The sequence below is a fragment of the Kockiozyma suomiensis genome (genome assembly GCF_038497685.1).
Source record: "Kockiozyma suomiensis strain NRRL Y-17356 unplaced genomic scaffold V2V93scaffold_23, whole genome shotgun sequence".
NCBI lineage: Eukaryota > Fungi > Ascomycota > Lipomycetes > Lipomycetales > Lipomycetaceae > Kockiozyma > Kockiozyma suomiensis.
In genome coordinates, this window is record NW_027117686.1 from 26,743 (window position 1) to 50,518 (window position 23,776).

The 23,776-nt window shown below is 44.4% G+C and overlaps 12 protein-coding genes across 12 annotated transcripts; 7 read left to right on the forward strand and 5 right to left on the reverse strand.

Moving 5' to 3' along the window:
* Positions 1-53: 53 nt before the first annotated feature.
* Positions 54-2,244, forward strand: V2V93DRAFT_376898 (BRCA1-associated protein 2-domain-containing protein). Its single transcript, XM_066911866.1, has one exon. It carries the CDS (start codon positions 125-127, stop codon positions 1,961-1,963), a length of 1,839 nt encoding a protein of 612 aa, XP_066762875.1. The 5' UTR covers positions 54-124; the 3' UTR covers positions 1,964-2,244.
* V2V93DRAFT_402315 (ubiquitin-conjugating enzyme/RWD-like protein) lies at positions 1,737-2,919 on the reverse strand. Its single transcript, XM_066912603.1, has 5 exons — positions 2,869-2,919; positions 2,674-2,812; positions 2,472-2,597; positions 2,338-2,417; positions 1,737-2,276 (listed from the first exon to the last, which is right to left on the reverse strand). Exons 1-5 carry the CDS (start codon positions 2,880-2,882, stop codon positions 2,213-2,215), a joined length of 423 nt encoding a protein of 140 aa, XP_066762876.1. The 5' UTR covers positions 2,883-2,919; the 3' UTR covers positions 1,737-2,212.
* Positions 2,920-3,030: 111 nt separating this feature from the next.
* V2V93DRAFT_376902 (uncharacterized protein) lies at positions 3,031-8,934 on the forward strand. The gene is made up of 7 exons (XM_066911867.1): positions 3,031-3,292; positions 3,366-3,438; positions 3,510-3,634; positions 3,694-3,898; positions 3,962-4,012; positions 4,072-7,904; positions 7,972-8,934. The coding sequence occupies exons 1-7, from the start codon at positions 3,212-3,214 to the stop codon at positions 8,884-8,886; spliced, it is 5,283 nt and encodes a 1,760-aa protein (XP_066762877.1). The 5' UTR covers positions 3,031-3,211; the 3' UTR covers positions 8,887-8,934.
* A 177-nt stretch (positions 8,935-9,111) lies between these two features.
* Positions 9,112-10,353, forward strand: V2V93DRAFT_383189 (uncharacterized protein; the record flags this gene model as incomplete). The annotated part of the gene is made up of 1 exon (XM_066912186.1): positions 9,112-10,353. The coding sequence occupies one exon, from the start codon at positions 9,112-9,114 to the stop codon at positions 10,351-10,353; it is 1,242 nt and encodes a 413-aa protein (XP_066762878.1).
* Positions 10,354-10,883: 530 nt separating this feature from the next.
* On the reverse strand, positions 10,884-12,118 carry V2V93DRAFT_376908 (uncharacterized protein). Its single transcript, XM_066911868.1, has 6 exons — positions 11,780-12,118; positions 11,619-11,719; positions 11,444-11,560; positions 11,352-11,381; positions 11,240-11,294; positions 10,884-11,174 (listed from the first exon to the last, which is right to left on the reverse strand). Exons 1-6 carry the CDS (start codon positions 11,805-11,807, stop codon positions 10,987-10,989), a joined length of 519 nt encoding a protein of 172 aa, XP_066762879.1. The 5' UTR covers positions 11,808-12,118; the 3' UTR covers positions 10,884-10,986.
* Positions 12,119-12,130: 12 nt separating this feature from the next.
* Positions 12,131-13,446, forward strand: V2V93DRAFT_376910 (uncharacterized protein). The gene has a single exon (XM_066911869.1). It carries the CDS (start codon positions 12,611-12,613, stop codon positions 13,130-13,132), a length of 522 nt encoding a protein of 173 aa, XP_066762880.1. The 5' UTR covers positions 12,131-12,610; the 3' UTR covers positions 13,133-13,446.
* A 108-nt stretch (positions 13,447-13,554) lies between these two features.
* V2V93DRAFT_383194 (uncharacterized protein) lies at positions 13,555-14,550 on the forward strand (the record flags this gene model as incomplete). Its single annotated transcript, XM_066912187.1, has 3 exons — positions 13,555-13,716; positions 13,772-13,861; positions 13,915-14,550. The coding sequence occupies 3 exons, from the start codon at positions 13,555-13,557 to the stop codon at positions 14,548-14,550; spliced, it is 888 nt and encodes a 295-aa protein (XP_066762881.1).
* V2V93DRAFT_376915 (uncharacterized protein) lies at positions 14,447-16,172 on the reverse strand. The gene is made up of 2 exons (XM_066911870.1): positions 15,342-16,172; positions 14,447-15,273 (listed from the first exon to the last, which is right to left on the reverse strand). Exons 1-2 carry the CDS (start codon positions 15,903-15,905, stop codon positions 14,776-14,778), a joined length of 1,062 nt encoding a protein of 353 aa, XP_066762882.1. The 5' UTR covers positions 15,906-16,172; the 3' UTR covers positions 14,447-14,775.
* V2V93DRAFT_376917 (uncharacterized protein) lies at positions 15,915-17,251 on the forward strand. Its single transcript, XM_066911871.1, has 6 exons — positions 15,915-16,098; positions 16,155-16,268; positions 16,321-16,471; positions 16,532-16,746; positions 16,798-16,938; positions 16,990-17,251. Exons 1-6 carry the CDS (start codon positions 16,036-16,038, stop codon positions 17,107-17,109), a joined length of 804 nt encoding a protein of 267 aa, XP_066762883.1. The 5' UTR covers positions 15,915-16,035; the 3' UTR covers positions 17,110-17,251.
* V2V93DRAFT_340932 (uncharacterized protein) lies at positions 17,047-19,801 on the reverse strand. Its single transcript, XM_066907799.1, has 4 exons — positions 19,219-19,801; positions 19,053-19,163; positions 17,527-18,995; positions 17,047-17,473 (listed from the first exon to the last, which is right to left on the reverse strand). The coding sequence occupies exons 1-4, from the start codon at positions 19,732-19,734 to the stop codon at positions 17,263-17,265; spliced, it is 2,307 nt and encodes a 768-aa protein (XP_066762884.1). The 5' UTR covers positions 19,735-19,801; the 3' UTR covers positions 17,047-17,262.
* Positions 19,777-22,285, forward strand: V2V93DRAFT_376922 (Sec1-like protein). Its single transcript, XM_066911872.1, has 4 exons — positions 19,777-20,221; positions 20,284-20,364; positions 20,416-20,745; positions 20,798-22,285. The coding sequence occupies exons 1-4, from the start codon at positions 20,138-20,140 to the stop codon at positions 22,253-22,255; spliced, it is 1,953 nt and encodes a 650-aa protein (XP_066762885.1). The 5' UTR covers positions 19,777-20,137; the 3' UTR covers positions 22,256-22,285.
* On the reverse strand, positions 22,271-23,771 carry V2V93DRAFT_376925 (uncharacterized protein). Its single transcript, XM_066911873.1, has 3 exons — positions 23,568-23,771; positions 22,566-23,510; positions 22,271-22,510 (listed from the first exon to the last, which is right to left on the reverse strand). Exons 1-3 carry the CDS (start codon positions 23,576-23,578, stop codon positions 22,324-22,326), a joined length of 1,143 nt encoding a protein of 380 aa, XP_066762886.1. The 5' UTR covers positions 23,579-23,771; the 3' UTR covers positions 22,271-22,323.
* Between the last annotated feature and the right edge of the window lie 5 nt (positions 23,772-23,776).

Below are 23,776 nucleotides of genomic sequence, written 5' to 3' on the forward strand. Positions count from 1 at the left end.
GTGTTTTCGCGTTTATGTTAAAACAACTTAGCAGTGGTTTTAGTGACTAAAGGATGAGCATATATGTTATTGTGCAATATACGATCACAGATTCAACAACAACGACAACAACAGATGCTGGGTAATGCGATACAAATTCCACATTGTTATTGATTTGCTGCCGAGCTCTATCATTCTGCAAGACTCTTGGACCTCGCGGGTTGTAAAGAATAACGATATATTCTGCAAAGACGACCCGTTTTCAGTTCAGCAATCATCGGCGCCTCAAGAGGACGAGAAATTGCAAAAGATCAAGAAGCAATTTGCTGAGACCGTTGATAAGCGAGTTGACGATATCTCAGTAATCCCCATCGACCTTGACTCATCGTCGAAAATGCAATCGCCACGAGCTAAATTTCTTGGAAGCGGGGTCATACATCTCTATCGTGAAGGTGAAGATCTCGATTCTGCAGCTACAAACCCTGTAGCAAGGAGTTTTTCTACATCTTCTTCTTCCTCATCCTCAAGAGTAGCTACTTCTTCTGCAGTTGTTGAGGAGTCAGGCAGTCAGGTGCTGGCTATTTTGGCGGTGCCTGGATATATGACTGCCTCCGATCTACTTGGATTTGTCGGCAAAGATGCTAGAGAAACTGTTTCTCATTTCCGAATGCTGCAATCCGCTGCTCCAAACAGATATCTAGTGCTGATGAAATTTAGAGAGCAGGTTGACGCTGACGCATTCTACACCGCGTATAATCGCAAAGCTTTCAATTCGATGGAACCAGAAACCTGCCATGTGGTATATATCCACTCTATCAGATTCCATCGCAGTACATTTCCTGAATTTCCATATCTACTCGACGATGATTTTACGCCGCTTGCAGATTCAACGGCAATGCCTTCTGCACCGACAGACAAAGAGAAGCGAAAACGCACGACTTCAATGGTGCTCGCAAAACCAACACCGCCGCCTACTCGTAGTTTGAGAGAACTTCCTACTTGTCCAGTCTGTCTTGAGCGTATGGATTCGTCTGTTACGGGCCTTCTCACAATTATCTGCCAGCATACATTCCATTGCCAATGTCTCGCAAAATGGGGTGACAACAGCTGCCCGGTTTGCCGTTATTCACAAAAGAAAGACCAGCAGCGGATTTCGGATCACAATAAATGCAGTCGCTGCGGAGCATTGGAAAATTTGTGGATATGCCTTATTTGCGGTGTCATTGGCTGCGGACGATACGACGAAGCTCATGCCTTCCAGCATTATACGGAGAGCGGCCATGTCTATGCTATGGACATAGAAAGTCAGCGCGTTTGGGATTATGCGTCTGACCAATACGTTCATCGTCTTATACAGAACCAGGCAGATGGTAAACTTGTCGAGCTACCGTCTGGATCATCGCAAGATCACGATGGCGGTGGCAGAGAACGCTTAAGCTCGCGAGACGACGACTATGTGCCGCGAGAGAAGCTTGACAATATCGGAATGGAGTACACTTATTTGCTTACTTCACAACTTGATTCTCAACGAATGTATTTCGAAGATAAGATTGCTGCCGCTGCGGATAAAGCTTCTGCTGCATTGGCGAAGGCTGAGATCGCCGAGCGTGAGGCAGCAGAGGCTCATGCGCGACTGAAGCAGGCTAGTGCTGAGAATGATAATTTAAAAATTGCCGAGAAAGAATACGAAAAGACAAAACGAAAGGCAGAGGCGTTGCAGACTATTTCAAAGAAACTTGAAAAGGAATGGCGGGAGGAGAAAAGTATGAATGAAAATATGGTCCAGAAACTCGTATTTTTGACGAAAGAGAGAGAAGAAAAGGACAAAGAAATCAATGAATTGAAAGAACAGCTGAGAGATGTAATGCTCTATCTCGACGCCCAGCAGAAATTCCAAGGTATGGAGGAAGATGTACAGCAAGGAACTGTGACAGTCGCTCCAAGTCCGTCTTCAAAGAAGAAGAAAGGACACGGGAAACATTGAAGAGTAATCTGTGGAATAATTTTGCTTTGGAGTTTTTGGATGGGGGAATTTGTTTGAAAAATGTTTTTTGAAGATCTCTATATCGTCATATCAAGAAAGTCATTGAATTGAGGAAAATACGTCATGATTAAAATTATTGAACACCCATATCTGGCTATGCTTGCACACCTACTGATGGCGATACTATCAACTACTATATAAACCACACAAATAATCAGAAGAGTCGAGTATGTCTATTTGTAGAAAGGTTTATTCAAATATAGTTCCTTCGGGAGGTTGCGGCAGCTTGCGATTCGCACCGGTCGCCATTTCTCTGCACATAAAATAATTAGAAAAGGTCAGAATACAGTAATTAAAATAAAATTCAAGACAACCTTCTGAGCTCTAGTAAGACTGTCTCCATGTTGAAATCACGCTTCCACTTGTCTAGACAAGCGAGCTTCGACTTGTCCACCTGCCATACAGAATCAGTATACATACATACTCACATATATAAAACTAAACAAACTTTTCCATCCGTCAGACTCACGCACGGCAAATTTATCTTAGATATAAACTGAACGTCTGGCGGGGCATCGGGATAATTGGGGCCGCATGTGAGCTTGAGACTATAGATGCGGTTCTCGTGTACGCTCTATCATGGCTCTAATTAGCACTCTCCACTAACAAACTGCAGCAGTATGCCACCAAATCAAACACTAAGTACATACATGAGGAGGACCGAGAATGGTTCCATTCCAGTCCGACATCGTGATGTCGTCGCCGTCAGAGAGACCGTACGAACAGGCCTCCGCCCCGAGGCCCTTCTCGCCCTTTTCGAGCTCTTCGAGCAGTCGAAAGTTTCTGGGTCTATTGATTGTCAGTCTTATATCTTAAGTAGAGATATCAAATCAATTGCACAGTACATTTTTGCGCTCATTGCTGGGATGCGAGTGTGGAGATAGTGAATAGAGAGCTGATCAGGTGTAGAGACAAATGGTAGACAAAGGCAGCATATTTAAAGCTTTAACTATCGCGTGTTTTCCTACTTAATCAAGGTCCTGCGGCTGCGACCACCAGGATTGCCTCGAGAGCCGATTACGAACAGCACAAGCAAACGTACTCGGCAGTATCAGGTTTGCTTATTCTCTCTTAAAAATAAGCATTTAATTGCGTAATGAGCTGTATTTGATAATTGCTGTGTCTCTTGTGGTATAGAACACTTTTTGCTTTCATTCGTTTGCTATCTGTGCCAAATCAGCTATCAGAATGGGCTCTATCGCCTTGCTCACTTCAGACCTCACAAGTCTTCTATCAGAGACCAAAAGGCGGCAGACAGAGCTGCGCCAGGTAAGTAGAGCTGCGAGCTGGTTTGTCTGTTTTTTCACCATCAGTTGCTGACATATTTCACCTTCTGGTATAGGCATGCGAAGCCTCCATCGCAGAGATCAAAGGCTTATCTTCGTCCGGCAAGCTCGAAGCAGAGATTCTTGATCGTAAGATTCTCCTGAAATACTTAAGATATGTATCTATACATGTATGCAGATATTGACTCGGATTTGTTTAGATCTTGCCAGTTCAAACTCATTTGCGCTGCCTTTCTTGCTCGCTTGTGCCGCAAAGAGCGCAAAGTACGCTACTATATCCATCCAGAGTATTCAACGTCTTATAGCAACTGGCAGTCTCAATAAAGTAACCTCTGCTTATTTGTTTATTTACTTTGCTTTCAAGTTCATACTAAAGGTTTGTAGGATAACCTCGGTGACGTCCTCACAGCATTCCAGGAGGCGCAACACCTCGGCGTTGAAATCCAGTTGAAGATTCTACAGACTCTGCCGCCGCTCATTGAAAAATATGGCGCACAAATCAGAGGAGACTTACTAGCTTTAGCAATTCAGCTTTGCTCAACTATGCAAAATAGTAAGATTCAGGTGGTTGTAAATACTGCCGCTGCAAGTACGTATCTGACTCGATTATAAGAAAAGACGACGGCGTCTGACATGCTGAATAATTGAATAGCTCTACAACAAATGTGTGTTGCCGTTTTTGATGAGATTATCTCTGAAGATTGTAAGCTGACAGATTTCTTTCTTTTCGAGAGGGACTTACTCTTTAACATCTGTTTCTAGCCCACTCCTTGGACATCGAACCCGAATATGAAGTCCCAATTGACGATGGTAAATCAGTCGTCAAAATCAGACCAGCCGCTTATGATGCCTTCAGAGTGTTTCAAGATATTTGTTTTCTCACCGAAGGCAGTAAGCCGAAATTTCTCAATGCGCATCAGATTTCAGAAACTTTTGGTCTTGAATTGATTGAAAGTATCATTTCCAATCACGCGACAATTTTCAATAATCATCCTGAACAAACTTATATATTGCGCACATATGTCTTTCCATACATTCTCAGATCTCTTTCTGAGCGTCGCGAGTTTCCAGTTATTGTTCGAGTGATAAGAATTCTTTATCTGATCCTTCGACGTCATCTTCCTATCGTACCAGTTGAATGCGAGGTTGCGCTGACATTACTCATTCACACTCTCGACGCCGAGATCGGATCGTATTGGAAACGAGTACTTGTGATGGAAGTGTTTCAGGGTGTCTTTGCAGAGTATTCGCTCGTGCGTAGGTTTTATACAGAGTACGATTCTCAAGAAGGTCGGCAGCCAGTTCTGCACAGACTTGTGACGGTAATCAACAAGCTTTCATGTGAAAAGCCTGCGGTAATTGGTTTACGCAGACTTTCATCGTCATTCCTACAGACCGGAAAAGAATTTAATGGGGATCCATTCGCTGGAGATTCTTCTGCTAGCACGGTTGCTGGTCTATTTAGCGTCTCAGGAGCATCAGAGACGATTGGATTGAGCGTGCAGACGTCATCTGTGAGGGTTCTCTGTATCGATCAGCTTGACAAATCTGATCCACCTGCACTACCGGACACTTACTTGTATTTGCTTGCTCTTAATTGCGTCAATTCTTTCGCAGAAGGCATGACTCGGTTCTTACTCCCACTCTCGTTGTCAGAAACAAACTCTACTACAAAGAAAAGATCTCAACGGACAGCATCTGGAACTCAAGAGGAGTCACCACCAACCCCGCCATCGGCAGCGGCTCAGCCTGGAAAAAAGAGACGCGCGATAAGATATCGCGGTGCTCCGATCAACCCACTTATGCTTGAAGATCACAACATGCACGGAGAGGTAGTTGTTACCGCAAATATCGTGAAGGATTGCTGGCCGCCACTCTTAGCTGCATATTCTACTTTTCTTTACGCTAAGCTTGATTCAGATTTGTATCACAACCTTGTGCGTTCTTTTCAAAAGTTTACGCAGAGTGCGGGCTTGCTGCAGCTTGTCACTCCGCGCGATGCGTTCTTGACAACACTGGGCAAAGTAGCAGTTCCTTCGCACATTTTCACGGGCAATCAATCGAATGTGTCCTCGCCGACAACGGAGAGGCATGGCGGTGCCAGTGGAGGTTTATTCAATGGTCTAAGCATGGAATCTCTAGTTACTAGCGGTGGCTCAACGCGACAAGATAATGGATCAGCAAGTGCTGATGGGCTGTATGGGTCTTTGCTTGTGCGAAATCTGCTTTGTTTGAGAGCGTTGCTTAATCTTGCAATTGCGCTTGGACCGACGCTGAAATCTAGCTGGACAATCGTGATTGAAACATTACAACAGGCAGATATGATTTTGCATTCAGGAGGCTATAGATATACGAGACAAAATAGTGACTCTGCAGGAGCACAGAGCATTACTGGTGCAAGTGCAGGTGGTGGTACCGCGGGTGCAGCCGATGTCCAGCAAGTACCGGCGGGCTTAGCGAATGAGACTGGAGCGGTAGATAATGCGGTGCGAAAGCTGTTTGATTGTACCAAAGATTTTCCTGATGATTCGTTTGTTGATCTAGTGAATGCAATGTGCAAAGTGTCAGCGAGCACGATTGGGTTGCCGTGCAGGGACGTCATGGCCTCTCCGCCGTCTGCACAATCCGCTGCTGCTCCCGTCACGCCGAAGCGGTCTATTAGTGGCTCTGGTTCTTCTTTCAAATCTACACATGGCGATCCGTTATTTGCTCTGATCAAGCTCGGAGAGATTGCTGAGCTAAATATCAATCGACTCGTGTTTTCGTCGCCGGACGAGAGCGGTTGGGAAGCCTATGTCAATTACTATATTGAAGTGCTATCTTGTCGAGGTCTGGTGCCGTCTATTCGCATGCGCGCAGCCGAAGTTCTCAACACTACAATTTTTTCAGCGATAGTTGAGGCGAGTGCAGAGAATCAAGCTGATGGACTTGGAGTGATTCAAAATAGATGTCTAGTAGCGCTCGAAGAGCAGATGTATTCATGTATAAAACAAGGACGACCATCTGCTGATATGGAGCTTACGACAAAGATGGCAGAAGCCGAGATCCAGTGCACGACGCTGAATACTTTACATGATATTCTAGATCGGACTGGAAGCTCACTGGAAAACGGATGGGATATTGTGTTTAGTGTTATTACTAGTTTCTTTGTGATGCATCATCAAGGAAATTTGTTACCAACGACGCATGTTCGGGAAGGAGTTGATATTCCAGCAGCGGAAAAATCACATGCATCTAATGGCGGAACAGCGCAGGTAAACACGACAAAAGCTGAAACCGAAAAGATCTCAAAATTGGTTAAAGCTGCGTTTGGATCGTTGCAGCTGATTTGCAATGATTTTCTGGCGACAGTGCCGCAGGAATGTTTTATCGATTTGATTGATTTACTGTACTATTTCTGTCACCAGCCTGAAGATTTGAATATTTCATTCACGACAATTACATTTTTCTGGACGGTTTCTGATTTCTTGCGCACGAAACTGACAGACAGTGGACTCAACTCCGATCTAAGCGAGCCTCTAAAGTCTCGCGAAGATTTATTGCGCATGGCAAAAAGCGGCAACTTGCAAGATTCGACAAGTTCACTGTGGTTGATTTTATTGCTCCGGTTGACTGTTATCTGTTCTGATTCGCGACCCGAGGTGCGTAATGGAGCGATTCAGATTCTTTTTAGAATATTTGACAGTTACGGGCATCTACTTGGTGTCAATTCATGGAGTGCATGCTTGTGGATTGTGATATATACAGTGATGGAAGTACGACCTACGCCGATGATGACATTTGCGTACGCTGATAGAACAATACTGCGTGCGCATGAGACGGAGCGTAAGCAGTGGTCAGAGACGATGACGCTGATTCTGTCGGGAATGAGCAGATTATACTCCACATTTTTGTATGCGTTTCTGCGACAGCCGGATTTCGAGGCGCTATGGCGGTCGCTGTTAAAGTATTTACAGGGTTTAGTGTCGCTGCGACGGCCCGAGGTCACGGTATCGGTTTTCAAGATGTTGACGGATATTCTGACTACAGTCTCCGACAACAAGCTTGAACTATCAGATGCATCGATTGAAGAAGCTTGGTCATTCTGGTCGGCACAGGAATCTACTGTTAACGAAGCTGAGACGCAAAACTCTGGGGTCATGACGCAAGAATCATTAGCTGCATACGTGGGCGCGTACCGCCCTTTGTATACGCTAGCCAGCATGGATCTCGAAAAAGTTAGGGTGACTCTGCGCGTGATGCGCAGTAGTTTACTCTTCCCTGAATTACCGCAGTATTTCTCTGATGTGGAGTACTTGACTCCACTGCAGATGGCAATTATCGATGTCGTGAGACTGATTGATAGTGGTGGAGATAGCGGTATTTTTGTGCCTGGAGCCGCGTCGCTTGTATTGCGTGCGTATGCCGAGTTTGCGAGCTTTGCATTCAGAAGACAGATTTTAAGCGCTATTCCGACGGGAAAGACAAAGAGTGCAAAGAAGCCTTCGTTTATTGCTGTCGCGGTCAAGTGCTTTGAGTATGTACTTGCGGTGTTTGAAGAGAATTTGCAGGACATGAAAATATTTGAAGATGGATCTGTTGCGTTTACTTTAGAAGTGAGTGTCTTTATTCCCATTTAACACAGAGAAGCAATGATCAGAACTAATGAGGAGTATATAATAGATGCTGAGTGTGCCGATTCATGAGATGTACAATTGTCCAGCATACGTGGGACACGAAGATTCACCGCTTACGTTGTGGATGCTTGCGACGAATGTTTTCAGTGCAATTACAGAACGCACTATTCATATTATCGAGTCTGCCGAGGCACCAAAGGCATTGCAGAAAGTGGAAATATGGCGACAGATTGTGAGCGGCGTAACGGGGATTATCAAAGCCAATGGGCCGGCTGTAGGCGCCTCGCTAAAAGATGACGAGAAGTTTGACATTGAGGCGTTCAGGAGACTCGAGGGGCTGATTATTCCTGCGCTGGGTGATGAGCAAGTGCCGGATGAGCTAGTGCGAGAATATATTGGTACACTTTATGACGGGTCGTTCTTGTACGTACTGGAAGGTATGCGAGAGGAGAAAGAGCGCGGAGGAGTCGAAAAGCTTCTTGCTGATGTGTTTAACGAGCCGTTACTTGGTAGCACGGAGGCACTAGAGGCTCTTGCGCGACAGAGCATGAGTTATGTCTGCTTTGAGAGTTTGTTTACGTTATCGCGAGTCGAGAGCGATGACGTACCTGAGCGACGTCGATTAGCAGAGTCGGCGATTCCATATTTGCTACTGCGATGTGCGCTTGTGTTGCATAAATTTGCGGCTGATCAGCCTTTGAGGGGAACCATACCAGCGCCAAGATTACAGCAGAAGGAGCTGGTTTATATTCTGTCGCACCTTTTAGAGCTGACTAGGTCAAAGAGCGATAAAGAACAAGAGAAGAAGAGTGAGGATGCGTCGTTGACAAAGGCGAATTATAGACCGCTGATGCGGTTGTTACCGCTACTGTCAAAGAGCATCGTTGCTAGTAAGGGTGATAGTGATGTATTGCATTTGCTGCAGACTGCTTTTGAGAGGATATCGACTGGTATTGTTTGAGTTGTAGCTTAAATATATGTGTTTTTGATAAGTAGAATATAGACCGGAGAAGTACATGGTAGAGGAGGCTGATGTGGCTGTGCACAGCCGCAGCGCTTGTGTGGTAGAACAACTGTTAAACTGGCAATAATCTTTCTATTCTACTGCAGTCTAGTTTATAATATTATATAAACAGATAACAATGAAGTTATAGCACGGGAATATTCTAATTCAAAACACAAGAAAATGACAGAGCAGCCGGAGATCGCAGAGACAGAGACTGTCGCGCCGTCGCGAACACGCAAGAAACGCGAGACTGGGAAACTTGATGCGGAGACCTTTTTTATGAGAAATAGTGCGAATGATGCTAGGCATCTAATTGCGAGACAGTTGCGGGAAAAGCAAGCGGAGGAGCAAAAGAAGAAGAAGAAGCGGAAGAACAAAAAGATGAAAAAAGAAGGGGAAGAAGAAGAGGAAGAGAAAGGCAAGAAGGAAGAGAGTGTGGTTGAGAGTATACAGTCGGACGATTCTGATGTGGTTCTGCTACACGAATCAAGGCCACCCTCGCCCAAAAAGCGGCAATTGCCTCGGCTTTCTCCCCCGCCTACACTATCAAAGGAAGAGCTTATGACGGCGCGACGAGCAATACGAGGCGATGACACTCCGCCGCGGGCAAGAGCCGAGTGGGATTACGATGAAGACGAGAACAATATGCAACATGGAGCGATGACAGGAGCTGTTGATGAGGATTTCACTGATCTGCTTCCTGAACTTGCTGCGCGAGTGCGCGCACGAACGCGAGAAGACACGCCAGGATTCAACGTCACAGTTAGTGTTGATACTACACAAGGAATGATTGACGCGTTCGAAAACAACCGAGAGGTAGAGAATGAAGAACGAAAGGTGGGTACGAAGGTGTTTACAATGCGGGCTACGCAGGCGCTGCGCAAGACCCGGCGGGCTTGGTGTCGCATGTGCGGCGGTATTCCGGAAGCGCGTGTGGTGTTGCTCGACAGAGCGACATTTGCAAGGGTGTATGACTCGACCTCTCCTGTGGATCTCGGGGTGAGCGAGACGGAACCGCTGCTGGGGCTTATTGCGGTGCTTGACGAAGAGGTCGAGGGCTTACAGGAGCAGAACAGGCAGCGAATTCTTGAGCGCGACAAGGATGATGATGATGAGACCGACAAGGTTCAGATGCAGGGTCAGGTGCAAAGCGGAGGAGAACAAGAAGAAGAAGAAGAAGAAGAAGGAACAGCAATCGGACTCAAAATCTTTCTACAAGACGGACAGGGCGAGAAGATTACAGTGCGCGTGAAGCCCGAGTCGACGGTAGCCGCGATAGTGGAGTACTACAAAAGCCGTCGGCCGATGTCGGCGAACAAGGTGATTGTTCTATCACTCGACGACGATGACCTAGAGCCAGAGCAGCGCGTGCACGAGACCGAGCTCGAGGATGAGGTCACTGTCGACGTGAAGTTAAGATGAGAGTGGATTGGTCATCAATTAGTCATTGATGATCGGAGCTCATCTCGGCTGTCTCAGCTGACAGAACTTCAAATCACCAAGGTGTACGTCATCGCGGGCGTTGGTACTTCATTATGCTCGCTGCCTATGCGCTTATCACAGCTTCCTCCCTTCTTATCATGCTCCTGTACTTATAGCTGCTGGTCCTGTATTAGCAAGTATTAACAATGGGAAACTGCCTCTCGAACGCAAAACCGCCGTCAAGGCCGGTCATCAGTGACAAGCCCAGAGCGTCGACCTCGACGGCCTCGACAACACGTGAACGTCGTCGCTCGCTGGCACCAACCCCCTCGGCTGATCCAACACAGGTGCGAAGGCCTTTCCAGCTGCCAGTGCATACTCGCCACAAGGAGATCCATTAGGCGAGCGCACTCGCGATAATGAAGGAAGATCATTGATTGATATCGGCGAGAGCGCTTGCGAGAGAGAGAAGGGAGAAAAGAGAAGAGAGAAGAATCAGATCTAGATGCAAACTGCCTAACGACATATACTTTTATGAGTTTGTTTGTGTTTTATTCTTTTATAGTTGCTATTCAATCAGTTGTGGAGCCAAAAATATAATCAATTTGTTACTATTTGTAATTGTCCAATCCGTTAATAAGCACCTGCTTTAGCCTCTCCTTCAGCAGCGGCAGCAGCGGCAGCAGCGGCAGCGGTAGCAGCTGTATCACTTTCAGGCATTAGATCCTCCATCACAATCGATTCGGTCTGGCCTGCTTCAAGTGCCGAGTCATGGTTGTGTAGTTGCGAGTATTTTTGAGCTCGCTTGCGTTCCAGCATGCCTGTTTTTTTTTTAGAATTGTCAGATTTGAATGGATAAAGCGAAGTAATAGAAAGAGTATCATACGTCTGTGATACAGGGTTGAGGATAGTAGTGCGATTGAGGATCCGAGAACATTGTACTGTTATGCATCATATTAGTATATCAATGCAGTAAAATCCGATCGAGATTCACATACCAGCACATCATACCAGTCAAAAGTCCGATACTAAAAAATGATTAGCCAAATACATTTCATTCCTCCTTTTGGATTAAAAGAATAAAACTCACAGTAACGATATAGGATTGTAGAAATTCTGATCCAACCCCGCCAATGGCGACACAAATTATAAACGTCGCATTAGCCACTCTCCGACGAGAGGTGTCAACGATCCAGTAGAAAGATGTCTGATACCGCGTTAGATTCTCAATTCCATCAGATAGCCAACGAAATAAGAAAACCCACTGTCAAGAGAAAGAAGGAGACAAAGTGGAGGAACTTGTCGGCAGCGAACTGGATAGGGGCGAGACCAAGATACAAAGTGATGCAAAACAAGACGACGAATACTATAATGAAAGAAAAAGTTAGAATATGCAGAACAAGATAAATTAGAATTAAAAACATACAAACAAGAAATGGCTTTCGGATCCTCATTGTTGTATAGTCATCAGTGCCAACTGTCGGACGAGCATGTCTAGAATCAATATATCCGGATTAACGAAGTGCGGCCAAACTCTATTTTGCAGTAGCCAAGCAGATGAGTCTGTGAATAGACCGCTTACTGATCAATATGTTTTATTCTATAGATTAAAGCATGTAATTTAGTAAAGCTGAAATATACCTTTCCGATTGATTTAGATGACAAAAGCATGATTGTTAACTGCAAAGGTAAAAACGTAGTTAATATTCTGGTATGTAGGGTTTTAGGGTTATAATGAACCTATTCCTACATCTCTCTTTTTCTCATGTTGTTTGCACTATATAAAAGCAATTATGTCGCATTTTATTAAAATCATCACAATCTCAGACAGGCCGTTGTAGTCCTCCAATTGATGTGGAGAAATACCCAATTAGGCGATCCAATACTGCGGGCCAAACGCGTGCAGCGCATAAACTTGGTTTTGTCATCTTGTTTACTTTTACTCTTTCTTGTTTACTCTGTTAAGTCCTTATATTAAACTCTCTATTTTGGTTCAGCCCAGTCCATGTTTCAATAGTCATAGTTATTCACACTGGCCTCAAAATACAAAGATAGCCAGCCGAGGCTGCGGTTCGTGCTGTTCAAGCGCGAGCTCAGGAGGTCGTCGATACGCGCTCTTATCCTCGGCTTTCTCTTCGCAGTCATTGTTTGTCTTCTTTGGCTAAGAAGCAAAGTCAGTAGTAATCTCCACAAGCAGATCCTTGCGTACAAAGCTCAGAATGAGACCCTCGGCTTTGGCGAGATCGTCTGCATTAGTATGCCGCATCGCAGTGACAGACAGGACGCAATGGATCTGCTCGCCTCATGGACCAACCTCAACCTACGTCACGTTCCTGGAGTCAATGGAAGCAATATTGACGAATCTGCAAAACCAGACCATACCCCAACGAGCCTACGTGCCAGCGAACTTGGATGCTGGCGGGCGCACGCAAATGTTTGGAAACAAATGCGGCTCCGTACGGCCTCGACTGGGACATCCTTAACCTCGGACAATGCTACAACGAGCCAAACCCAGACCGCATTGATCTCTTTACAACATACCCGGATCAGTTCCTTCCTGCGTATGACGATATTTTTTGTCGATTTCCGTATGATGGCCAAAATGCTAAATCTCTCGCGCGAACAAGTCGAGAGTAGACGACTGATATCACCGTCCTGGAAACCGACCTGTACCATGGCCTACGCCATTACAAAACATGGCGCTCAAAGATTACTGCTACACAGTGGCTATTTAGGACTTAGCGATTCCGTAGACCTTGATATTATCAATCACGTGTAGAGTGGAAAGATCAGAGGCTATGATATTACCCCGCCTCCTTTTACCGCCTGGCGCGTCGATGGTATAAGAGACTCGGATAATAAGAAGAAAACGATGCAGACAGTATCTGGTGTAGGGAATTCCGGTGGATATAGTCTCAATCTTCGGCAGAGCGCGAGAAAGAATATGGTTGAAAGTCTTACCATTGACAATTGGGCAGAGTATGAAGTTACCCATCCTAGACGCGAGAATCTCAATCTCAGCTACGATATATAATATTTGTCAATTTTTGAATAATCATGTAATAATTAATTGGTTTACTTTAAACTATTAAACGACATGGTTAAGAAAGTTGATAAATTTGCCAAAGCTGTCAGACCCTAAAAGTAAATTTAATTCAATTTTTCTTGTCGCTTTTCCCCACGCACGCATTTAATAAACAAATGAACGACAACTATGCACAAACAATATCATATATCGAACGACAGTTTCTACAATTAGTTCCAGCTTTTCGGTTTCAGTTCTTCTTACCGCACAAGACAGAGGTTGAAAAAAAATACAGTGCAGTCTGCGACTATGACGTCCAGCAGCAGATATTTGAAAAAGTACGTTCTGGTGCAAGTACCTTCAAATAGTACATGGCTAATGGTGCGTAATTAGATATTCAGACCAGCTAGAGATAATGGGATTGCACCAGCCTATATCATTGCCATAGTGAAGGCCATGGTGGCCGTAATTGAACAACAGGAGGTACTCATTTATATATTGAACATCGTCTCAAATAATCACTGACCTTTGCACAGGTAGAAGTCAGCGGTGATATTTTACTCCTATTGATAGACCTTCTCCGATATCCCACTCCAGCCATTCCACCACCAGGTCCAGTGACATACAAATTCTGCACGTCGGAAGCCACCACGGACAGCATCATGATAACCGAAACCAGAAACATGATCTCGGGGTATGGAACTACTGGATTCCGAACGTGGGAGGCCGCTCTAGCTCTCGGCGAATATGTTCTTAAAGAGAGACTGTTACCTCAACAGCAGCGCACCCTCGATGTTTTTGGCAAGCGAGTCTTGGAGTTGGGCGCCGGTACAGGATTCGCTAGTATACTTTGCGGTAAGCTAGGTTGCAAAGTAGCCGTTGCTACTGATGGGTTCGAAAACGTGGTACTTGGAATCCGCGCTATTTTAGAATTCAACAATGTTTTTGAGGTAGTCGAAACGAGAATTTACAAGTGGGGAAATTCTAGTGGTATTGACACCGGTCATGCTCTCGAGAAAGAGAGTAGAGAGGCTGAATATGTCTTCAACGACCCTGTTGATCTGATTATTGGAGCAGATATTGTAAGTTTATTTATTATCATATGGCTTGTACATATTTCAAAGCTAAGAATACATGACAGACATTTGACGCGGACGGATGCAAGTTACTAGTTGATTCACTATCTACCCTTCAAAAGCAAAACCCTTTGGCACAAATCATTATTTCAGCTACTATTCGCAATGAAGATACTATCTCGGTCTTTGAAAAATCTCTCGATGCACAGAATTTTATATATTCTTTTATCCCAGCAGTGTCGCAACCTGCATATTTCTTTTATGAGCCTGTTCCTGAAATTCGGATATATTCAATATCGTGCAGAACATAAACCACAAGGTTTATAGCTCACGATTGTGCGCAGTACTGCGTTCGAGAATCACTTTTTCAACAGCTTCTCTGACCGTAGGTTGACTGCGCAGTTTTTGATCAATCAAAAACTGATGTAAGCGAGCCTTAAAATAAGGCTCATCTGTCCCGTTTGCCTTTGTACCACCTCCAGGCGAAGAAACGAGAAATGGCTGTGTTTGGGCAGTGAAAAATGCAGAGGACTCTTTGTCAATTTGTATAATAGTAGAATTTATACTATTCATCATTGCGTTCATCATCTCTATATCCTGCGAAATTTGGGTTGAAAGATCGGGGTATGTAGGAAATATTATTGGACCCAGTTGAGACGCGGCAATAGTCGTTGTTATTAGCAATTCCCGAGAAATAACAATAAGTTCGCGAATGGTGAGCGGATATGAGATGTATGGTGCGAGAAACTCTTGCACGCCAGAATGAGTGATCAAGGATAGTTCGATCACGCACTGCGCTGTTAGCGCATAGAATCTCCACTATCAACGTCAATTAGCAGATATAGAGATAACATTAAAATAAAAAGAAGCAAAAAGCAACAACGTACATAACTACCGCCATTTTGCATGAATGAGAAGAATGCAAGGAAAAGGCCGCTGACGACGTAATTTGGCGCAGCAACTCTTAACCCTCGAAGCACAAAATCCATCTGCGTCTTACAATCCGTCCAATAGAGAGCATCGAGGCCGAATCGATCATACGCAAATTTCAATAACGGATCAGAAAGCGTCTCTGAAGCTGTTTTGACTGCCAGCCATATCTGCTCGTGGCCGGGACCAACTTTGTCGGGATGGTATTGTAGACTGAGCGAGCGATACACACGCTTGACTGTTTTGACGTCCACGTCGACAGGGAGCCTGAGTAGACTATAAAAGTTTCCCTGCTCAACTGTGACTTGATAAAATAGTTTATATACAGTATAAACTAAGTATACAGCAATGACAATCGCGTAGGATATTCGGTTGTCGCGAGAATACGACTGAGATCCGCTGCGAGGTACAGTGTTCGGATTAATGTAGACCACTTTGTAATATAACGACTGCAGCACCGAAGATGCTGCTCTAGGAACAATCAGCCATGCCAAATAGCCAGATATCTGAGATACAAACATTTTATAGTTATGTTCGGATCATGCAGCTGTAAAACAGCTCTAAGTCGAAGTATCGATATTTTGGTCCTCCCAACAGCCGCACGCCTTTTTATCAGAGAACTTACATACACCCGGAATCGAGCAACGGAAAATGACTGGCCAGAAGCGCAAAGATGGCCGAGAAAAAGGCGGGTCGAAGGCAAAGAGGGCAATGGTATCTTTACCCTACAATATAATATAAGATTGCATAATACTAATTAGAATGAATAGTACTACAAAACTGCGTCGTCGACTATTCATCCTGGAACTAGTGGTATTTTCGCTACATGCACCCGCCGTAAAGAAAAACAATGCACTCAAGAGCTGATGGAGCTGTTTAATGACGTCTGTAATACATGCTGAATTAGGTATTGGTTGTGAACTAACAGTGGAATAGGAGGCGGAAAAGATCTACAACACAGAAGAAGTGAAGGACGAAGAAGATGATGACGATATCGAAGCGTCGCTTACTAAAGAACTCAACTCTCTCCAATCGAACAAAGATAAAGTGCAACTTTTTACTCCTATTGATTTAGCTTGTGAATGTGGTAAATACTCTTCTTACGCTTCTGGCTATTCATCTAGAATCTAACATCATATAACTCGAGTCATGTTCTTCCGCACCAAAAAACCGGTTGATCCAGTATCATTTGTTCATAAAATATGCTTAGACGCATTAAATTCTGGCACGAAATCTACTCGCTATACTCTCCGCTTATCGCCAATTACATCAACCGCCTCTGCAAACGAAGGCGATTTAAAAACACTAGCTGAAAAAGTTCTAGCTCCTCATTTTCATGCTGAGAATCAGAAGCCTCTAAAAGTACCTTTTACATCTTGATCAGTTATGAAGTATCTGACTAACAGTCTGCAGTTCGCTATTCGTCCTACTTCAAGAAATCATACTACTCTTGACCGTGATCAGATTATCAATATTGTAGCATCTGCAGTAGGCGCTCCACATAAAGTCGACTTGACAAATTACGACAAATTGATTCTAGTCGAAGCGTTTAAAGTAGGCACTTTTTTGCCCTGCTCCCTATAACTAATGCTAACAAGTATTTAGAATATCATTGGAATGAGTGTTGTCGACGACTTTGAAATGCTGAAACGATATAATCTTCAGCAGATCTTTGAATCAAAGGCCGATGAAGCGGAAAATGAAAAAGAAGCTACAGATCACTAAAGACGTCAGACGAGACTCTTGATGAAAAAAATAGAAAGCTTTGCACTTCTCTAGAGAAAAAAGAAACTGCGTTATCCGCTAAAGTACACTCTTATTAATATTACATCCCTCAAAACAATATCAAATCTCCTATTATACAAAAGTCCTTATTCCTCATTCTACCCGGTTTCGTCGCACCTCATCAAGAGATCTTGAAAGCATTGCCTTTGCTCGCTGCTGATCGGCTCTTCCTTCGCCTAATTTCCGCATCCGTATACTTGCAATTAACATCTGCCCCACAGCTTTGAAACTCGGCCTCTTGTTGCTAAACTTCTTTTCGGGATATATCCCAACTTGCTGCAACATATGCAAATTCGCTTGATTACTATATATCACCTTTTGTTAGATAATCGTTAAACAAGAAACGAATCAACTTACCAAGCCTCAAAACTCTCAATTTGCTTCAAAAAAAACTTTTTGATAAACGCGCAGTTGCTCCTAATCATTTGATCGTGCTCAGATTTGGATCGCAGATACCTGATCTGAAGCGCCAGAGCATGCAACTCGGACCGATGCTGAGTTTCCCGACCTTCTAATATACTCTCCATCTTCTTTATCAGAGCAGAATCTCCGGCTTGCTTCTTGACCGTGGCCAATTGTTCTGCAGCAGTAGCCATCTTGCGTTTGAAAACATTCTTTGAAATGTCAAATTCCTGTTTTGCCTCGCGCAAAGCCGCGAGTGCATTATCTCGATCATCGCTTAGTTTTTCATATAACAATTGCAAATTGTTTTGATCCCTCTGAGTCGATTCAAGTTCATTCTGTGCAGCCTTAAGTTGAGCACGCAGCTGGTCGACATCGCTCTTTGCTGACTTTTCTGATATATTTTTAGCTTCAGCATTTCTCTGTCTGATATCTTTCTTCAATTGATTGACTTCCTTTGTAAGGGCTCGATTCTTCTTGATTAGCTCGTCGGCTTTGTGTCTGGCATCTTCCTTGAGTTCGGCTTCATCGTTCAGTTGCTGTTGGAAATTGGCAATCGTCTCCTGATCGTTATAGCTCTCGTTTGCAATCTTTGACTGCAACCTCGCCATCTCTCGATCTTTCACTCTTAGTGACTTTTCAAGCTCACCAACCTTTAATCTTAGCAGCTCAGCAGACTCGTCAATAGCTTCTGACTTCCACCTTTGCAACTCACTTTCAAGCTTCGAGTTTTTGCTCTTCAGTGACTTGATTTCGTTATCTAATTGTTGAGTCTTGCGGGGCGAGATCGACTCATCAGATCCACCACCAAGCAACTCTTGCAAATCTCTAGATGCCTTTTCAGCTTTCATCCTAGCTTCTAAAGTCTCGCTCTCTGATTTCTTGAGCTGTGCCGTCAATCTAGCAATCTGCGCTTGCATACCTTCTTCGCCTTCACCTTCATCGCCCTCCTTCATGGCCTCAAGTGTGTCTTCCAGCTGCCTAATTTGCTGATTTGCTTCCTGCAATTCAACATCCTTCTTTTTCATATCAGCGTCTCTGGACTCAATCTCGTCGTGCAAAGATCGGTTGTCCTCTTTTAACCGTTCAACTTCATCTTCAAGCAGATCAACCATTTTACTTAGTTCCTTCATATCGCGTTGCTCGCTATCAGACTCATCCAATTGACGCCTATATTCTTCCATCTCTTTTTGCAATTTCTCAATTTCTTCTTGAGCATCAAAAAGATCCGTATTCGCTTTCTGATTTTCCTGTAGAAGCTGGTCAATACGTGCGCGCTCATCAGCAGTGAGGTCTTCTTTTGTAAGGTCGGCAATAACGTTGGATGTCAGCTCATTGATTTTCTGCTGTGATTCTTCAAGCTGCTTTTGAAGTTTCGTCATTTCGTTGCGAAGTTTGACTTGCTCTGTTTTCATTTCGGCATTCTGTGATGATTAGTGTCTGTCCTGGAGAGCAGCATAGACGCGACTTTAGAGACTCACCTCTTCAAAAGTTTGATGAATTCCTTCAGGAGTAGTATCTTTGAGTTGCTTACTCAAAAAGAAGATTTTCAGCTTGAGTCCAAAATTCTCCTTTTGCATCTCATTAATAGCCTGCGCCCTAAGTTAGTACTTGAACAACAAGGTAGCAGCACGCATAAGCACTCACAGCCTCCTGCTCTCGCAAAGTGAGAACATTGTCGCCAGTAACATGATTCCGTCTGACGACAGGCGTCTCATTCCGGCTCTCTTCAATTGGTTCTGGACCTCTGATACTCGTCCTGGTCACTTCTTCATCCATACTAGCAGAAAATTCTGGTCCCTCATACTCTGAGTCCGGAAGACCGGGAGATCTTTGCTGAAAGTTAGGCAATGGCGGGATTCCAGTAGTGGTTGCAGCATTCTTTCTCGCAGACCCGCGCACAGCACTTTTGAGTAGAGGCGTGAATTCACGTAACGCGTGCGTGCTGACGTGGTTCCTGGGTGTTGCATCCATATTTGTAATATCTCCAAACTGCGTTCTTGGGATAGCACTCGTGTTGGCAAGATAATTCTTTGAGTTCGAACGAGACGGAGGACGAGGGAAGGGAGATACGGATGTCTGCTGCTGTTCGCGTTGGAATGCAGAATGATTTTCAAGATCTGCGAGATTCGCAGACGGAGACTCTGTGTCGTTAGCCGGCATTGCTAGAATCAGAAATCTCTTATAATCGCTGCTTGCAAAGATCAGCAAGAGGAGCAGGTTTCTGAAGTCTGGAAGCGGCTTGTTGTGAGGAAACCTGCACTGACATTCGCGCCGCGCAGTTGCTATGACAACAAAGCGCGGTAAACAATTGCAAAACTTTAATAACATAAGCCGCAGTAAGCAGCAGGGTATTGTGTAAATACAAACCCCTTAACTATGTTTTTGATCATTATGATAGATTATTGAACCCGGAAATGGATTGGAGATAACTGATATAGCGAGCGCAACTGCTGCGTACTTGAGCAGCCAATACCTTTGGATATATTATTTTGATGAAAGAGAGTTTCGAATAGACTGATTGGGTACTTGCTTTATATCTACTATTTAGTTGGAACAGTGCCAGATGTCAGGATTGTTGCCGACCACAATCAATCCGAAGGCATTGAAGTCTGATGCTCTTGCATCTTTTGTGACTTTGCTGGAGTCGGTATGTGTGAAATATGCAGTCCATATAGTTTTACGACCATTAATTAACTCTGAAGTTTATAGGTACGTGGAAAAAAATCTTTAATTCTTGACCGTACACTATCGGCTCCATTGAGCCACATCGCGCGATTCTCCGTTCTTCAGGTACATATACATCTGATTTAGTACATGAATTTCATCTAATGATAACTATAGGAGCATGGCGTTGACAATATATTCTGGCTGGACGACGGCCCGCAGAAAGACTCTTCACAACGAAATATAGTCTATCTTATTCGTGGCGATATCAAAAATGCTCAGACAGCCAGCGCACAGATCAAAAAGCTCTTACAGACTTCGGACATTGAGTTTGATTTCAACGTTATTTTGTATCCACGGAAAATGCTCTCAATTGAGAAAGTATTTGAGGAAGAAGGTGTGCTGGGTGACGTCACTATCAGCGAATGGGACCTAGGATTTATCCCGCTGGAGGAAGATCTTTTGAGTATTGAGCTTCCAGAAGCCGGCTACAAGGACATGTATCTTGTAAGTTCTTTTCTAAATCGATTTCTAAGTAAAAAGAAGCTGACGGTAGTAGTACGGCCTGCCAACTACAATAAGCTTCTCTGCAATTGCATTGAATGCTTTACAAAAGCAATACGGCATATATCCGCGTATCATCGGTAAAGGCACCCAAGCCAAGAAACTTTGCGAACAGCTTGTACGTATGCGTGCCGAATATCAGTCATCGTCAGATACAGCTGCAAGTGAATGGACAAAAGGCGAGACCTCAGCCTTTGATCAGCTTGTAATTATCGAGCGTGCGACTGATATGGTTACTCCGCTTATGACTCAACTCACCTACGAAGGTCTTATCGATGAAGTTTTTGATATCAAAAATTCTCAAACCGAAGTTCCTTCGACGCTATTCACAGCTGCCAACCCAAAGCTGCCCGCCAACGGGGCGGCCTCAACGATCTCGACGACGCCAATAGCGACAGAACAGCGCAAAACACGGAAAGTAGTACTCGACGGTAGTGATCCGCTTTATGCTTCTTTGCGAGACCTCAATTTTGCAGTTGTGGGTACAACACTAAATAAATTTGCTCGCAAACTCAACGAGGACTACGAAGAGCGGCACCAGGCCAAGACCGTCTCCCAAATAAAAGATTTCGTCAGTAAACTGGGCGGTCTTCAAGCTGAGCACCAGAGTCTGAAACTTCATACGAATCTTGCGGAGGAAATTATGAATAGGACTCAAACCGAGTTCTTCAACCGCGCGCTCGAGGTACAGCAGAACCTTGTCGCGTCTGGCCTCGACACTTCGACGCTCAATCTTACCATCGAAGAACTCATTGTGCGCGGTATACCACTTGAAGCTGCGCTCAGATTACTAGCAATCGAGTGTTTGACCAGTGGAGGCATTAAGGAGAGGGAGCTTGCTAATTTCAAAAGACTTCTGTATGCGCAGTACGGTTACGAACACATCATAACGTTAAACGCGCTCACCAAGCTTGATCTTATTTTTCAGCGCGGCAGCAAAACTAGTGCGAATGCCACCACACTTCAATTTTCAAATCTGCGGAAAAATATGAGACTGATTGTTGACGATGTGAATGAGCAAACGCCGGATGATGTAGCCTACGTGTACTCTGGCTACGCACCATTGAGTATCCGGTTGGTGCAATACGTAATTCAGAAGCGTGCCCTTGGTACTAAGATATCAACGCTTGGCGGATCTGGATGGCGTGGAGCCGAGGATATCTTGCGTAACGTCCCTGGTGATGTGTTTGACCAGACGCAGAAACCAGACGAAAAGTCAATCAAGACCAAAGTATTACAGGCGGCGCGTAAGGATGTGAAGCGGACGGTGGCCGTTTTTTTCCTTGGCGGTATTACTTTTACGGAAATCGCGGCGCTGAGATTTATCGCGGCGCAGGAAAGTGAACGGAGGAGAATTCTAATTCTGACGACGGGTATAATTGACGGCAAAGATGTCATTAAGGCGGCAATGGACATGACACCTAGTGGAGTGTCAACAATGTCAGTAGAGTAGAATTTAATAAAGGGATTATAGAGAAAATCATATTTTGGAAAGCAAATAGTTACAAAAACAAGAGCAGTCTAGTATCTGATTCTGAGTTTAATGCTGAATGGAAGGGCAGGATCAGTAACGCTCACTTCCTCGCCATTCTGAATCAATTCACTAACTTTCTTTGCCAAATTTGGGCGGGTTGCCTCTTCAAGCTGAGGCGGGAAACGCAGATAAAGGTTCTTCTCAGCGGTTCGTAATGATGGAGTTTTGATTCGTCTAAAATAGTAATGTTAGCGGCTATCATAAAACAAGAAGTTAACAGAGCACCTACACAGCCTGAGTAGCAGTCAATTTTTCCATCAGTTCATCAAGAATCCACTCGGATTCGACATAAAAATCAGAGGCAAGGACACCACAAACGGGACAGTCCTCTTTCTTCTGATGCTCAAATGTGTAGGTGTAAACTGAATCGTTGCCCGAGTACATCATGTAGTTGTTCAAGTACGGGTTGCAGCTTGTGGCAATCTTTAGAGCCTCAGAGCAGCAGCTGGCGGCAATTACTGCATTTGTCGAAGCAATCGCCGGAATGATATTTTTGGCGACTCCCTGCGTTAATGAATATGTGACGCCAGAGATGTTAAACTCGCTGGCACGAGTGAGAGCGGTATCGAATAGCCACTGGATATGATCTGGATTATCGTTGTCGAGTTTCTTGTCTGGAAATCTTTTGGGCCATTCTAAAGCTAAAGCCCATTCAATGCAGTGTTCAGGTAAACGGGGAGTATTGGCGATGGTACAGATGGGAAATGTCTGTTGCTTACCGAGCATATCAAGCGAACACTCGTAGCAGCTCGTGAGTGTTGGCAGAATCACACGAGCTTGACCTTTGAAACCTTCAGTACCACCATCAATTAGTGGTTTCAGACTCTCTGGGTTTTCAGCATCCACCATATCAACGAGCGTCGCGTTTATCCATCGCCGTGCCTCGACGGAGTCAAGACCACAGACAACGATGCCAAATTGCATATAGTAGCTTTCGTCTTTATCCTGGATCTTACCAAAATAAGGAGTGATTTTAACCCCTTTAACTCTCTTCATAACAAATTCTGCCGCCACGAGTGCCTTTGACTTGCCAACGTCAGCGGCGCGGAACAAAAATTGACGATTGAGGTTCGAGATATCGATCGTGTCCATATCTATGACGTGAATATCTGTGAATCCCGACAGCGCTAGATTTTTCAATATTTCACATCCCAATCCACCTGCTCCAATGACCCTACATCAGAATGTCAGTGGATAACAGTGATTAATTGTATATTCAAAAAGGTCATACAGGATCTTCATGTTTGATAGGAAATCGTATGCTTCTGGGTTGAGCTCATCAACGTAGGGTCCTGTCCGCGCGAGAATGCGCTTCAAAGCAGTCCTTATCCGAGTCAAAAATATATCTCGATAGTAATACCTCTTTAAAAATAAACATACTTGCGAGTTGGAGACGTCTCCATTGCCGTCATTGTTTGCACGTCTTCTGTTTAAGAGTGA